Below are 16,548 nucleotides of genomic sequence, written 5' to 3' on the forward strand. Positions count from 1 at the left end.
CAGATATCTGTTTTGTGATGTAACATACTGGGCAGACACAGTGGTGGGGAGCAACGGGCAACCTCCGCATTGCAGCGTATATAAACCTCAGAAAGTTTCTGTTTCTTGGGACAGTCTCGGCAGATAAATAACCATTTGTCCACAATTGTTGCTAAGGATGTTCAACCCTTTATTTCACTGACCTGCTTCTCACTGGACTTACATTCCAGGTGAAAGCTGCCAGGACAGAGGAGTCTGGTTCTCCTTGACCTCCCCTGGTCAGCTAATAGTCTAATTATGGGGGAATTTAGTTTACAGGTAGAAGATGGGAAAAAAAACCCAAACCACCGAACAATTTCTACATTTGCAAGAAGAGCCTAAATAAGCATTTTTCCTCTATATATTGCTCCCTCCCCATAAACTCTATGAACTAGATACTAATGCAAAAGCACTTTTCTGATAAAACTCCAGAACGGCCCTGCCAGATTCTGTGTTCACTGGGTGACATTCAGGCAATTTGAAGGAACTCCAGAAACTGTCAACAACCCCCTAAGATTCGCTCAGGAATTGTGTAGGCTTCCAAAGAACTCGATGTTTTCTGAGTGCCCAAGTGTGTCTAACACACACAAATGAAAATGCAACCTAAATCTGCTCAGCAGCACATTATGCTTTTATACACAAACATACCACAGCACGTATCAAAGGATGACCCAGCTTAACAGCCTGAGCCACAGAATTTGTGATTTTCTGCCATGGCTGTTCAAACTGTCCTTGTGCCTTGGTTTAAGGCACTTTAAAGAGATGGGCACCCTGGAACTAGTGACCAATCCATCCCTTTCCACCACTAAGGAGTGACAAACAAGTAAATACAAGTGAAGAAAATAACAGCTCGCTGACAAAGAGAATGCAAACAGGCAAGGAAAAAAGTAAATACTTGCCAGATACAAAACTGCTAAAAGCTCACGGATCCCAAAGGTGAAAAGAGAGACCCAAAATGTCAGAAACAGCCTTTCCTGAGATGGCACAAGGCAGGGACAGCCTCGGGCTTGTAGGACAAAGGGACAAGGTGCCATCACATCCCTCTTGGGAAGACAGGAGCTTTACAGAGCAGTTCTAGCAGCAGATGAGATTTGCTGGCTCGTGTGGGGTTTTTGCCTGCTGTGGGATGGGGGAAAAGGACAACTCTGTCAGGGCTGGCAGGGGCTGGCCTGGCCCCAGGAGAGCTCTGGCTTTTTTTGCCGCCAGCAGAGTTCACAAATTCACTTTGAAACAAGTTTCTAACTGCAAGATGCAGTCTTGATGGATGGTGGATGGCTGTGGTTGTGAGGCTGAAGCTGCCAGAAAGAGAGAGGCTCTGCTCCTGTAGTCGTCTCTCCTGGGGCAGGTAGCCGATCAAATTGGACCAGATTGCTGGAGCCCACCGGGGAAAAAAAGGACCCAAAACTAAAAGAGACACCCAAGAGGAAAAAAAAAAAAATTCTAAGACAAAGGCCAGACAACCAGTGAAGCAAATTTCAGGCAGCAAAATGCAGGAAGCTGCCTGCGAGGGCTGACTTTAAAAATCCTGTGATAACCTAGGCACACACACACAAGGTCCACGGCTGCAGGGTCTTGAAGAGACATTAACAATTTTTGGGCACAGATAGATATGGAATAAGATAACTTTACTGATTACCCCAGGACACTTTGAATAACAACTTCCTCCTGCACTTGCCTCTCATGCTCAAAACAACAACAACAAAACCCACCACCACCAATACATTTTGAACAGAATCCTGTTTTAGAAATAAAGGTGGCAAGCATTAGAGTTACAGCCCTGTACTTCAGAAGCTATTTATTGAGTTTAAAGACAGGGCTAACCTACAGCAGGTAGAGTGTCACACTGACATGAGCAAGGAGCTTTCAGGGGGCCACATCCATAGCCTGGAACATTGTGATTTTGCTCTATGGAGATGTAACTAAAATCAGGTACACTTTGAGTGTCCTCACAAAGTGGAACCAGCCAGGTGCCCTAAGTTACAGTGGCTGGGAAAGGCTTCACAAAGAGATGATGAAAACCTGTGAGAGGAGGTTTCATCCAGATGCACTGAATGCAAAGGCATCACCTCCTGACCGGGGAGTGCAGGGATGACACCTGAATTTTATACAGTATGGGTGTATTTGTGAAGGTACAAGCGGCAGCTTCTGTCCCTTGTTACCTCTGCTTGGGCCATCTCCCATGTCAGGTCTTTTGAGGGTCCAGACATCTCCCACTGCTTCTTTTTGGTACAGTCCTTTCACTCCCATCGGTATCATGCAACACTACCTGTTAGTAAATTCCTACATTTTCAAAGTTGTTCTTGCTTTGAGCACCAGCAGTGATCTCTGAGAGCACTTCTCACATTGTGACAGATATTATCATGACAATGATTTCAAACATTTCCTGTTACATCTTTGAATCAAAAGGTCCCCTGTGTCCTGACAACTGGGCTTAGGTTCTAACATTCAGCATCTCTTTCCACAAATCCCGGCCTAAAATACTCCTTTTAGTAAAATGAGTGGTATGCTGAGCAGGAATGGCAACAGAGTGAGAGGTCAGATTTAGAAAAGGACACGAGAAACAGGTCTAGAGCAGAACTGGAAAATAGTTACAGATCTCAGCTACTCAGGTAAGGTCCGTGCATTTCTTATCCTGTCCATTTGCACTGTTCTGAGAAGGGGCTACAGCCCAAATGAAGACGTTTTGACAACTTTATATTTTTCCTTATACAATGTAAGTGGGATGACATTAAAGACATCACAGTGACTTTGCAGCTTCTACTTTTCCTCTTGCTTTTCATATTGCTACTGTCTCTTATTCTAAACTCTCCCCAGGAATTATTACATTATCCCTTTCAAAGTTGTCTTGTCTTTTGAATGGCTGGCAATTATTATTTTTAAGGAGTAATATAAATTGGAGGATGAGGACATTTACTGATATCCTTGTTGCAGACAGCTTATAGTTTTTCTATTACATCTCCTCGCAGAGTTTTCAGAGCACAGCGTGTGGAACATCTGTTTGTATGTCAAATAAGACAAGTAAATCATCTTCAACACTTGCTGTACAGTATATTAAACTAGCCTGACCCTATGTGACCAGCGCTAAAATTTTAACTGTTTGTAGCACAAAGGGCTGCAATCTGCCTAAAGAACACCCCAGGAGTCAAGCTAGCTGCATTTTGATTGCAAAAAAGCGGCAATTTCCCTTCCAATAGGGAAAACAAGAATGCATTGTCAGCTGCACCACCCACAAGAAGCCATTAATTGGAACAGCAAGCCCATATTTCACTCAGACTTTCAAAATCCTCTACAAGTCTGAAGGAACAAAGCGTTTTTCTCTTATAAGGCTTTATACTGCAGAATTTCTCTGTTCTGCACCAGAACTGAGACCCGTCCCCTTCTGTCACCCATAGCTGCCCCAGCAACCTTCAGAAGAGAGGAGGAGTAGGGTGCACTCAACCAGAGTTTAAACCAGGAGGAATTAGAAACAGGATTTCCCTGTGTCACAGCTGAATGGATGCCCAGTCCCCTTGGGCGATTTGTAAATCGCAGAGGAATTTCTCCACCTCTGGCTTACAGAAAGCCTGCCCGACTTCAGCAATCCTCAGGGGGGAAAAAAAAAAAAATCACTGAAAACTGTTCTGTAACAGGACACTGACTGGTGTGGGCTATGCTCCAACACTGCCACCAACAGATGGACTTGGCAGCTCTTTGCTCCACAGTGCTGTTCCCGGGATGTGCCATATGGGAAGAAAAAACCTCTGATAAGAACTGGGTACAACACCCCCAAGACCCAGTCTGCCCCTTAAGCAACTTTACGCACTCCAGAGTAAAAATACAGTAGCAAAAGCCATTATAAATTTTTTTTTTTTAATTTCCCATCTGTTTGAAAATTGGAATTTCCCCACTGGTTTGAAAGACAGGCGTCTGCCAAGGAAGGCAGAAACCCCCTTTTGAATGGAAAATAGGAGTCCCTTCCCTCCCAATTATTATAACTGGTGCTGGCATGGGCACCACAATAGCAGCTAATTCTCCCACGGCAGCTCGACCATTCCCCTCCAATCCCAAAGGCAAGAGAACGAGCCAGGAGCTGAGCCCAACCCCTGACTTCCCGGCCAAAAAACTCCGGGTATCCCGGCTCTTCCCAAGAGGAAGTAGCTCCCAAAAATTAGCTCTTCCCAGCCGAGAGGCTGCATATCCCTTCTCCCCACCCTGACCACTTCTTTTGTCTCTCTTAAGTACCGGTAGTCATTATCTCTCAGGCACCAGCTGGGAGAAAATTCCTTGAGAGAAAGAGAGAAGGGAGGGAGAGAGGGAGGGAGAAAAAGAGAAAAAAAATTAAACAAAATAAAAAAAAAGAAGAAAAAGAACCCTAACCTCCAACGTCATCTAAAAACCAAAACAACAAATTTTCTCTCTTTAACCAATCTTAACGCTGCCACAGTCTGAGGGCCTGACCATAGGCACTGCTTTGCTGTAGCAGATATGAAAATAACCATTACAATGCAGACAGGAGAACTGTCCTTAAGTTGCACTCTGACCACAATAGCATCTAAACCAAGTTTTACATCTTTTGTAAAAGTTTATTCCAAACTAAGCATTCTTCTTCATTTTATACTCTTCAGAGACACCCACACCCTTATTTAACTGATGCTGAGAAACTCCAGCATTACCTGTATACAAATATTCAATAGGATTTACTAATAAGTCCCACAGTTTTACCCAATACCACCTATTTTGAGCTTCTGCTTGTCACAGGCTGGCAATGCAATTTCGGTCTGAGCAGGAAGAACAATCAGTCTCACACTGGCTGCTTGTTATTTGTATTGACATAACATTATTAATCCATCCCAAAGCAGTTTTCATCATCCACCCTGAAAAAAAATAATCAGCCATTTCTAAATTTGAAAGCTGTTTTGTTCCACCTCTGGGGCTGATGGCACAGCCATACCAGTTCAAGAAAATCAAGTGGGGGTGGGAGACTGTTGTTGCACCCTCACTTTAGGGTGATGCCTTAAGTTTTAGTTTTAATGTTTCTCAGACTCTGTGCTGCCTAGGGGTGCAGTTCTGAGCCTCATATTCAGTGTTAGTAAGCTCTCTTCACAGAGTGGGTAGATAAATCCTTTTCCTGCTGAAGTCCAAGGACATCTGTTACAAGTTTTCAGGCCCAAAAGTACAAACAACAGTGGACTGAAGAGCAAAAACAAGAGGGATGAGACTTCACAACCCAAAGCTGTAATTGGACAATTAAATCCCAATATGCAAATGGACCAAAACTTATAAAAATATAAGACCTTGTGACTGTTTGTCCATTTTGGGTCCACCTTGGGTGGAGCCCTGGCCAGGCTCTTGTCCTGCCCAAAGTGTACCCTTAAAAGCCCTTCAGTAAATATCTACTTTATCCTCTAGCTCTGCTCAGTCTCTGTTCCAGGTCAGCCACTCCAAGGCATCAAGGGGTAGAAACAAGCCAAGACACAAACTATCACTTAACAACATGAGAAGGGTCCCAGTTTATGCTCTTTTACAGCTTAGCCATCCTGCCTCTGACTACAGCAAGCTCCTACTGTAGGGTCCAACCACAGACTCTGACTGCTGGAATATGACTGCAAGTATTTCCTCGCTGCCTCTGACCACAGGCTTTTACCTAGCTATGACTATAACTGCAGGCTCCAACCCCGTCACACCCAGACTGACCTCACAGCAGATCCTCCACAGCAGCAACTCCCCTCCTTGTGTTTCTCTGGATTATTCCTTCTTCCCCAGGGCTCCTCAAGGTCCCCTTCCTTTAGACCTTCCTAACCAGCCAACCCACCCTTTTTATCACACTTATCTTTATTAATCACAACTGTGACCTATTAAGGGCAAGGCTGCTCCTCCTCTTTGCCAGAGAAGAGGAAGGAAAAACAAGAAGCAATCTTTCAGCTTAAATGGAGCATTTCCAGTAAACAAATGGAAGCCAGGAATAATTAAATAGCAAGTCCTTTTTAAAAATCAACACAAGCCCCTAAAGTTAGCAATTATATTCTCCAGTTATTATTTTCCTTACCTGGCTATTTCACACTCTAAGGCATCCTAAATTTCAGGGTTATGAGAGGTCCCAGATTCATATCAGACAGGCAGCTTCTTACAATAGCCTGCTCAAAAAAAAAAGTGGTCTGGGTGAGGGAGAAGAGCTGAGCACACATTTCATCCTCTCCAGCAAGCCAGCTCAGCAACCTGGTCTGCTGCTGTGCAACTGGAACTCGTTAAAGAAACTGGGGGTGGGGAGAGTTCAGAAACCCCAATAGCAGAGGCTGTGCAAGCTGCACTTCTTGAACATGGGAAAGAAAGAATTCCAGGGGGATACAAAGCAGCCTCCCAGAAACTACAGGGTTTATTAAGATCGGTCTGGGCTCTTTGCTGAGGTGTTCCGTAGAGGAAAAGGGACAAAAAATTGGGAAAAAAAACCAAACAAACAAACAAAAAAAAACCTACAAAACCAAACAGATTTCAAAGAAAATAATATTTCACCGCGGGAATAAATTAAGGAACCAATTACTCAAGAGTTCTTGGAGGTTTTCAAGGTGGGGCAAACCCTTGAGGGCTCTGAGGTGGATTTGGTGGGATTTGGGCAGGAGATCCCCACCCTCAAGGGCTCTCCCGGCTGGGCTGTCCCCTGTGATGTGCTAAGCACTTCTTCCAGAGCCAGGCAGAAGCCAGCCACTGGATGTCACCCTGCACTCATCCAGCACTGCTGCTCTCTGCTCTCAGTGTACCGTGGCGGTGGAAAGGCTTTCCTAAAGAGCTTCTTACTTCAGGTAATGACTTCAGGTTATTACACTTCTTCAAAGACGTCCTTGCTGAAAAGTACGCAACAGGCTGTTTTTAAAACTTCTTGAATCCCTGCCTGAGGTTGAAAACTTCATATGAAGTTCAGCCAAATAGATGCCATGAGTTAGGAGTGCATTTTGGGGCCGCATCAAGAGTGCTGCACAACTTTGTTTGAATGCAAAGCCCCATGAGTGTCACCGAGACACACAAAGCAATCACACGCAGACAAGAGATTTTCACAGAGGTTCCTCTGATCCAGCTCCCAGCTGGGAGAGCCGAGAGAAGAAGAAACCCCTTTGTTTATTCTTTTACTTTTATACATTTGTGGGTCTAGCAGAAGATTGGCTTTTTGGGGTTTCCACCCCTCAGCCTCAGTGGCCAGACCAATTGTCAGTTACAATTGTTTTCAGGTTAGAAATATGCAAACAAAGGACAGAGAATGAAAAACAAAGGATTTGTTTATATTTATTTATTGTTTATATATGTATATAATATGTATGTATATAATATATATATTGTTTATATATGTATATATATGTATATATTTTATATTGTTTATATTACTTCTGTGGGAAAGGTAGGAAAACTGCTCTAATATTCTACAGTAACTAAAAGATCTGACTCCATTTATGAAAACCAAAAGGCTAATAAAGAAACTCAGAAAAACCAGGGTAACACATGAGTTAAAAGTGCATTTTGAGGCTGCATCAAGAGTGCTACACAACCTGGCACACACATCCAGGTGTGCTTCTATTCCCCCTGAGCTGGGACACAATGAACTGAACTAGACTATGAGATTTTATCTAGTGCATGTATTGCCAAAACGGTATCAGTGGGACTGCTGTGGTTTCCATAAAGGAACTGCGGGGACAATAATCACTGTAGGGGGAAAAGAAGGGTTCTATAAAACCCAAAGCATCCTTCAATGCCTCCTAGCATATTATTGATTCTCCTCTCCTTCCCGAAAGCCAGTTCCTGTTTATTTCAGGCAGGTGCAGCATGAGCACTGAGGGGTCTGAATGGCACGCTGTGCTCTTCTGCAAGTGAGCTTCACCTAAGAATGTGAAATGCAGGAAGAAAATACGAGTTCGGTGTCAAAGCTATTGATTTTTAACTGTCAGTTTCACATTAATAGCGCTGTCATCTGCAAGCACTCTAAAGTCCCCTACAGACATCCTGTGCTCCCCTGCCATTTCTCCTTTCCCCACTAATCCCTGGTTTCATCATACAGGTCCGGGATCATTTTGTTTACCTTTAATGCTAGTGCTGCTAAAAATGCCATACTTCCCTACATTTGTAAAGGGTAGAAGCTGAGACTTTTCTCTAAATGCAAGAGTCTCATTTTTCTCTTGTAGTAATCAGCATTAGCAATGGGGATTTTAAGTCAACCATCCTGAAAAAATCAAAGTGCTCATTTGTTTCAAGTGAATAAATGATAATTGAGGCACATAGTCTATCTGGAGTAAGAAGATCATGTCAGACTCAACATCCCCACTCTTCTGAGCACACACACCACCCCTTGTGCAAAGAGAATCTACTCACATGGCTTCTCAGTGGAGCATTGACACAGGAAGAGATTGCCCTCCGATACGCCACGGACAAAGAATTGCTTCATTCCTTGTATAAGGAATGAAGTCCTGGCAGACTAAGGGATGAAGTTACAGTTCTCTGTGCAACTTTAAAAAAAAAAAAAAAAAAAAAAGAACCTGCCCAAAAGTCATATAGTGGAGCTGGAAGTTCATCTGGTCTCTCACACCCGAGCTCAGACTGAGGCACAGGTCGTCAGTGTTTATGTGGTGACAGTTTTCACACCAGCACCTGGGACACCGTGGAGACAAGAGGTGCTGTAAAGCTACACTGCACTGGAGACCATCCAAGAGTTGACCATTAGAGGCTGAATTCAGGAGACAAGAAGCTTTGCCACTACAATGTTCCTTCACAGCCAGATGCTTTATGAATACCACTAAGTCGACCCTGATCCTACCTTCCTCAGAATTAGATTTTCAAGTAGCAAAGACAGACTCCGATGCCCTCCTCAAGCTTGCTGAGTTATTTCTGTGTACAGAAGAGGTCGTTTTGAACAGGCTCTCTGACGGTAGCCAGGGAAAAGGCAAAAAGGAATAATGCCCATAATCTGTCATGATGGCTGCCAAAGAAGTACTAGCAAGCTGTTTCTCTGTGAGACTCCAAACATTGCCCTTTGTGCAACATTGAAAAGGGAAATAAATATATGTGTACCTACACCCTGCTGTATGCATCCTGCATTGAAAGTATTCTCCTCTCAGTTGTTTTGCTCTCCGCGTGCAGTATCCACACGTATGTGAAGTATCCCTAGCTCACACAAACCGGTTAAAGAGCAAACAGGAGCTGGAACCAGCCACGTCTGCAAGTGTTTTTCATAAGGACTTGGGTAAAGGATGAAGTGCAATGTCAAGGACTACAAACACTGGTCTTATTTCATACCACAGAATGTCCAGTTCTGGCCTGGAACTCCTGCGCCGTAATTGAAGAGGAAAGGATGGGACCTTTGTGGAGACACGTATATAAAGCTTCACCTTGTGAAGTATGTGCATCTTCCACATCCACGGAGAACTGGATATATTAATATCTGTAAGCTTTGAGGAAAAAACTCACATTTTCCAATAGCAAGTGCCAAATCTCACCTCACCATTTTTATTCATAGCCACAGGGAAATTGAATGTATTTTGTCCGCTGTTTGCGAACACCTAGTGCCGCTGGCGCTGTCTGGGCAGTCACAGCTTCCAACGTGTATCCAGGTGTAGGGCGCATTCCCAGCACACAGCCTGTCTAAAATGGACACATGAAAGCCTTGCAGCAGCCCTTCAGCACTTGAAAGGGGCTTACAGGAAAGACGGGGACAAACTTTTTAGCAGGGCCTGTTGTGATAGGGCAAAACGTGAGTGGATTTAGTTTATGCGTAAGGAAGGGGTTTTTACAATGAGGGCAGTGAAACTCTGGCACAGGTTGCCCAGAGAGGTGGTGGACACCCCACCCCTGGAAACCTTCAGGGTCAGGTTGAACAGAATGCAGGTTGAAGATGTCCCTGGTCTTTGCAGGGGGTTTGGACTGGGTGGCCTTTAAAGGTCCCTTCCAACCCGACGGATTGTTTTTCCCCTGGCTTAGAGCCATGGTTTCATCTCGAAAATAACCTGTACCAACACACACCACAGGTAAGAGGCTCTTTTTGACACACTGCTAAAGCCCATATTTAGCCGTTTTCCTGACTGCTAGATAACTCTTACAACCATAAGATTTATCCCAGGGAGTCACAGATGGCTCATCCAAGGAAGGTTATGGCAGGAAAATGCTTGCCAAGGTCACACATCTAATCCTACACATATCTTACTTAGACCACAGAGACTTAGATCAATTCAAAGGCTCTCAGGTTTATTAACAAGTAACAAAGTGTGCACATGTAAAAAAAATTCTAAAGAACAAATCCTGTGTGGGACCGTGTCCTCATCCCAAATCACTCCCTGTAACTAAAAATTTTCTTGTTTTGAAGAAAGGTTACTTGTTTCTATTACAGGAAGCGCTGTGTGTTCAGAGAGGGTGCCCAAATTTCCTCCTGTCACCTTTCCCTGGTAGCAGCCAAAAGATTGCCTCCTCTCAGTGCAAGTCACAAAAGAAATTAATGTCTTGAAAAAAACAGTTAAGAGGAAAAATGTTTTGAGATTACTGAAGGATTAACATTCTTTTATTGCCCTCCAAAGGTAAATGAATATGCTACACACAGAATATGCTGTAATATATGCAAAGTACACTATAATATATTCAAAGGATTCTGGAAAGGAAAAAAAGGTCTTTTGTCTTCTGACTCATTTTGCATAACTCAGATAATTTGTTCCTGCCTTGAATTCTTAAAATTAATTAGAAAATACCTCCTTCTCTCTTAATTTCAAACAACTCATTCATCTTCCTTTCTTTTTGTTTTGTATTCCTACAGTCCAATCCCTGGATCGGTTAGTCGCATGTAACCCTTTATCCTTAAACAATTCCTAAAGCCACCTCAAAAGGATGACTTACACTCAGGCTGTGCAGTACCCTCGGAGAACTGCTGGCTAGAAAACAAATGCCAGCACCCTGCTTGAAAACTTCTGGCAGGGAAAAGACTCCCAGAGCGTGTTGCTTCCTTCCTGCCGCTGTCTTGTGTGCCTACACAGATCTGGATTCTGCTGCAGGGAATTCTCACACCGCGTTTGCATCAGGGCAGTGTATGCCACATTGGTGCTCATTGCAAGCAGGAGCCAGGGAGCTGCTGCAGAGCACCAAGGAGAGTACTCAGCCAGCAAATGGCCAGTTTTGAGTGCCTGAGGGAAGGCAGGCAGTCCAACACCACCACTTTGGTATACACACAGCCCGTTGTGTGCAGCCCGTTGATTCGATGGCTCAGAAGTAGCAGTACTGAGAAAAAACAAAACAAAAACAAAACCAAAACCAACCTTTTGAGATTTATTGCTCAAACACCAGCCAACAGACATGGATTACCCCAAGGGCTGCACAAAAGGATGCTGAGAGGGGTCCACAGCTAATGGCAATACATTGATATCCACAGCAAGGTCTGCAGCTAATGGCAATACATTGATTCCAACAGTGAAAGTTACCCTTTCGGGAGGAAAAAAAACCCTGAAATAAAAGGAGGGTTGGAAACACAGAGGCCCTCAGGTTGTTGTTCTCTTTCAGGCTTCTCTCCAATGTAGCAGGTGCCCCCCTTAATGCTTTTCCCAGTCAACTTCCCTATCAGACATTCCTTCAGTGTCATTTGTGCTCCGTGCTGATTCATTGTTCAACTCTGGGCTTCATCAGATCTCCTCATTAAAATGGCAACCCCTTCCAAAGAGAGCCCATCTCACACCAATATTGGGATTTGCAGGTGCAAGGCCATGAGAGCGAGGCAAAACCACTGCCAGTGGTTTGGGAGAAGGTTACAGAGCTGTGAGCCAGAGACTGGATTTTGATTTGCAGGGGGAAGGCTGGTGGTGCAACACCAGCCCTGTTTGAAACAGCTCCTTTAAGGGGTATTTCTGGAGCAGGCAGCACACAGATGGGTCAAGATGTGCTACAGACTATTTTAAATGTGAACAAAGAGTCTGAACCTTGAAGTCACACCTGCAGATGTCTCTGTTAGATCACCCTTCGTTCTCATGGCAATGTTCCTGCACTGCAAGAATGTGAAGGAAGGGTGAAAGGACTGGAAGTCTGTGTCACTGACTTTCCAATTAAAGCTCAGCACTGCAGCCTGTCAATGTCCCATTCCGGAGGCCAAGTCAGCCTTCAGGCTCTGCCTGGCTTTTACCCACCTCTACTTCCAGTTCAGCTTGCCACGCAGCAGACTAGCTGTCATATCACTGAGAAAAGAGCTTAAAATGTATTGAAGTTGTTCTTTCATGCTCTTTGACTAATTAATTGCCACCAACACTTCTGGGCCAAATTCAGAATAACCTAACGTAGTGTCAAGAAAAGCAATCACTTAACTAAGATGCATATTTCCTCAAATAAAGCCTGCCTGGTACAAATCCTTGCAACTATTAACATGACACAGAAACTCTTCCTTTCAGTTATTTCCTTTGTGTTAATGAAACCCATCTAATAATCTGGACCTAGGACTGAAGACTCCAGATACGATTTCAAGATTGAAAGGCGAATTTTATTTTGCCATATGCTGCAAAACAGTATACAGCTAAAAATATTGAGGATGGATGAAGGCAAGTACTTTAAACCCAACACTCAATTTGGTTTTAAACACTGAAATAAGCTACCAGTGGCTGTTAGCTGTAAGTCAAACCATGCTGGCCTCTGAGAAAGGACCGTCCTCTTCCACTCCTCTGTGAAGTGTTTCAGTTATTTAGTAAAAATATGATGGTTTTGGAGTAAAATGCACTATTGTGCATTATCAGGGACAACCATTCTTTCAGCAATGCAGCCTACTTACTCACAGAATACTAATGTGTTCCCAAAACCCTTTTAACTCTTTTTTTGTTGTTGTTGTTTTGATGCACCATTAGCTTTGTAATGAGAAAGCAAGCATGGTCTCACAGTAATCACAAGTTCTCTATGACAGTATCCATCTATATATACAATTAATAGAAGGAGCACTAGTACACATTACCCAAGTCTGCAGCACAATATCCAGGCTGTGATATCTAAAAAAAAGAAAGCTTTGGGTAAAACTTACGTGACCTTAAAGGAATGCTATTCAGATAAAAAGGATCAAGCTTTTATTGCAACATTTATGATGTCTGCTGTATCAGAGGTTATCTTAGGGATTTTATTGAGGTAATTTGCCTGTATATTTGCCTAGGCATCTGTGATATGCTACAATCAACTGCCACAATAATGATTTAATTTTACAGCAAATTACCATTACATAACCAAGAGTAATTCTGTGGCCAGCTGGGCTTTTGTAAATTCCTTACCCTTGTAGGAACAGTCTTATTTGCTTCTTGATAGACACGTTGTTCTGACACTGAACTGCTAGGGAAATAACCAGCTGTCCCCATATGGTCTTCATACTGTTCTCCATAAACTTTCAAGCAAGGAGGTATATAATTAGGTATATAATTAGATACCTGAAAACAATCCTCATCTGGTTCGAGCTGGTTCATCACTTAGTCAAAAGGAGTTACCAGTAGCATTCTTAATCTGGTCTTACATTTCCTAGGTTCCAATCAGCTGGCACGTGAAAGAAACCACTGACAGAAGTTCTGATCTAGGCATACATCTTTTGAGTAAATGAATACTGCTTTATAGTTTATCTGGATCTTTTTTTTGTAAACACAGCTAATCTTTATATTTGCTTCCCTTAAATTTAGGACTTGAAAGGCCCCTGTGATTAAAAGCTTTCTCCTCCACCGCTTTCATAAACAGCCACAGAAATAAACTGCTGAGCCATTCTGTCAAGGTTCAGTTCATAATTACCATATAGCTATTGAAGATATTTCATTTACAAAAAAGAAAAATATTAAAGCCCTTCAAGTCTCAACCAGTTTAAACATTCACTTTTAAAACAAAGTTGCTGCTTTAAGCCCCACGTTAGCTCAGCATTTGCATCCATTTCTTGACAGCAATGTGTGTTAATCTGCTTCTAGTTTGTTCATATCCACAAGAATGAACTCTTATACTTGCAGCCCAGAATTCTCCAGAGTCTTTTTCATTCATTAGTTTTGAGTAAACATAAGTCAGCTGGCCCTTCTTAATATTAATGAATCTGCAGTCTGAAGCATTACAACCCTCTTCTGCTCTGGAAAGGGAATTGGTGTCTGGGGGGGAAAAAAAAAGTGACAAAAGAATGAGGTAGATGAATTTAAATACTTTTACAGAAATATTAATACACCTGACTTTGTAGTAAAATTATTCCTACAAATAAAAGTAGGTTATCTTGAAACAGTTAAAGTCTTCAAGAATTTGTTCTGTGCATTTTTCTGTTCTCCAGTAACCAGCAATAACAGCTTTAGAAGCAATTTCAGCTGAACTGAAAGTTAGAATCCCTCTCTACACTTTTCACTTAAGTGAAAAATGTTCCTTTACAAAGCCCATTTTTTTGTAAAACTGCATGTGACATTCTACATAGCCAGTTGACAAGACAAATATATGACAGAGCTAAACAAGAAAAGTAGTTTTCCCTTCACCCCTACCATTATTTTCAAAAGGATTTTGTCCTCAAATTTAAAGCAAATTCACTTGCAGACACAGTTGTCATCAGTACACAGCTTCTTGCTGGTGAGTTTATCCATAAAAATTCCAGTTGCCAGAGGACACATTAATCTGAGACACAAAAGTAGAACCATCAAATAAACACTTAGTGTCATTTCTCTTCGCTGCAGGACTTGCTGGGTGCGTGCCAGGTCCGGCACTCCCCATCTTTTATGGAAGGGGCAGACACATGGACTAACACACCAGGCTAATAGGAAGGGGCTGCAGCAACATTCCATCCCACTAGAGGAGCCGTAGGCAGGAGGAAAACCTCAGGACCCACTCATAAAGGTGAATCCCCTCCCAAAGCCATTCTGTATTAACATTTTCATCAGCAACTGTATCATTTGAACATGCTAAGCCCTCCTAGAGTTGTCCCTAGCCTGAATCGTACTTCAAGCAAAGTCTGAGAATGAAAATTAAGTCAGACCCTGGCAAGAAGCAAATGAAATTACATCCTTCTTAATCCTCCTGTCCCTAATTTTCATGAATGCTTACTGACAAGCACAATTTTCCCTGGACCAAAAACCCTCAGTAGCAGAGATTCCCCTGTTCCTGTTTACAGAAGGGACCTACTGGGACAATACCAGACGGATGCAATGTAAACAAACGATTAGGGAGCCTGCAAGGCAGTAAAAAGGCTTTTCAAGTCAGCAATTAAAATCTGAAATCTAACAATTCAAGCACTGCGTACCTGTACAGGCAAGATCCCTTCCACAGGGAGAGCAGAACACAGAGGTTATGCCAGGACAAGCAATCATTTCATTTTTCTTTACCTAGCTGAACTCCGTTGAGGGTTTGCAGGTCCGAAACACTAAACAGTGCCACAGGCTGACTTAAAAGGTCCTCTTTACAACCTCTTTACAACAGCACAGCTGCCAGGCTGCGGCAGGCTGGTCTGGATTAGCGCTGAGAAATAACCAAGGGCAAGTTTGGAAATTCCCAAATTGCACTCCAGTGAACCAGCATTTCCCGATTCATGAGGAGGCCTGAAGGGCTGCTGGCTGTAGCAGCTTCCAGTTCCCAGACACAGCAGCAGAAATTGTCAGCAAAAGCCGTCACCAAAACCCCACACTCCTTCAAAACAAAGTGCATCATACAACTTTCTAGCATCGCCTTCCCATCACAGCTGACTTCACCACACTCTGTCGTAGTCATTCTGTCCTGCACACCAACCAGTGGGATGAAATGACAGCATCATTATTACCCACGAATTTATGACCACAGGAGGAAAGATCCCAGGTTATGATGGAATAGCTGCCATTTTCGCTCTTACAGGCACGTCGAAACAACTTTCATTTGCAAGTATTAGAATATGAACTAGAATACTTGTGAAATCCTACCTACACGAAATCACCAAGAAAAAAGAAAAAGTACATAAATGGAGACAGGACAGTAACCAAGATGATGTGAAAGAGGCATCGTATGTTTGTATGTTTCATACATCATATGTATGAAAGAGGCAGAGTATGTTTACTCTGGGAGCAGGTGAAACTTCAGTTTGCCAGGTCTTGTGCAAAAGAAGAGTTGGCTTATGTTGCAGATACAAAACACTACAACTTTTTTCAAGTGATTTTTTTCCCAAAATATTTAGAACGGTTACAACTCACAATACTAGATCTGATTACTTCACTGCATCCAGCATATTTCATGTCACACGTAACTTATAAAGTTTTTAACATATGAGAAAATATAAAGTAAATCAAACCTGAGAAACCCAGAAGCATTAGGATATGTATTTTGGAAAAGCCTGGCTAAAACCCGGAAACTTTTATGTTTCCTCTTGGGTCTTTCTTCCACTGCCAGCCACCAAGACAAAACCAAGCTGAATCACATTACTGCCAAACTGTAATCTATTTCTAACTAGAGCTGGGGGAAGAAAACCACTAATGATAAGCTGTATTTCCTAAGTGAAAAACAGCTGTCCCTTGATAATCACCTTGAACACTGTATTTATTCTGAATATGCTGGAATTCAGCATTCCTGATCATACTTTTTGCTCTGGAAAGACAGTTACGTTTTAGCACT

The 16,548-nt window shown here is 42.8% G+C and overlaps 1 protein-coding gene and 1 long non-coding RNA gene across 3 annotated transcripts in view; both read right to left on the reverse strand.

Annotated features, from left to right (window-relative positions):
• The window catches only part of LOC120751316 (uncharacterized), a 43,701-nt gene extending 37,911 nt beyond the window's left edge, over positions 1–5,790 (reverse strand). The window contains exon 1 of one of the 2 annotated variants that reach the window (XR_005700379.2): positions 5,692–5,790. This is a non-coding gene — a long non-coding RNA (uncharacterized LOC120751316). The remainder of the gene's footprint in view (positions 1–5,691) is intronic. The other variant, XR_005700380.2, reaches the window with a different exon arrangement.
• A 6,808-nt stretch (positions 5,791–12,598) lies between these two features.
• OTOR (otoraplin) lies at positions 12,599–14,680 on the reverse strand. The gene is made up of 3 exons (XM_040060373.2): positions 14,513–14,680; positions 13,950–14,087; positions 12,599–13,354 (listed from the first exon to the last, which is right to left on the reverse strand). The coding sequence occupies exons 1-3, from the start codon at positions 14,634–14,636 to the stop codon at positions 13,176–13,178; spliced, it is 441 nt and encodes a 146-aa protein (XP_039916307.2). The 5' UTR covers positions 14,637–14,680; the 3' UTR covers positions 12,599–13,175.
• Between the last annotated feature and the right edge of the window lie 1,868 nt (positions 14,681–16,548).

The sequence above is a fragment of the Hirundo rustica genome, chromosome 3, assembly GCF_015227805.2.
Source record: "Hirundo rustica isolate bHirRus1 chromosome 3, bHirRus1.pri.v3, whole genome shotgun sequence".
Classification (NCBI taxonomy): Eukaryota; Metazoa; Chordata; class Aves; order Passeriformes; family Hirundinidae; genus Hirundo; species Hirundo rustica.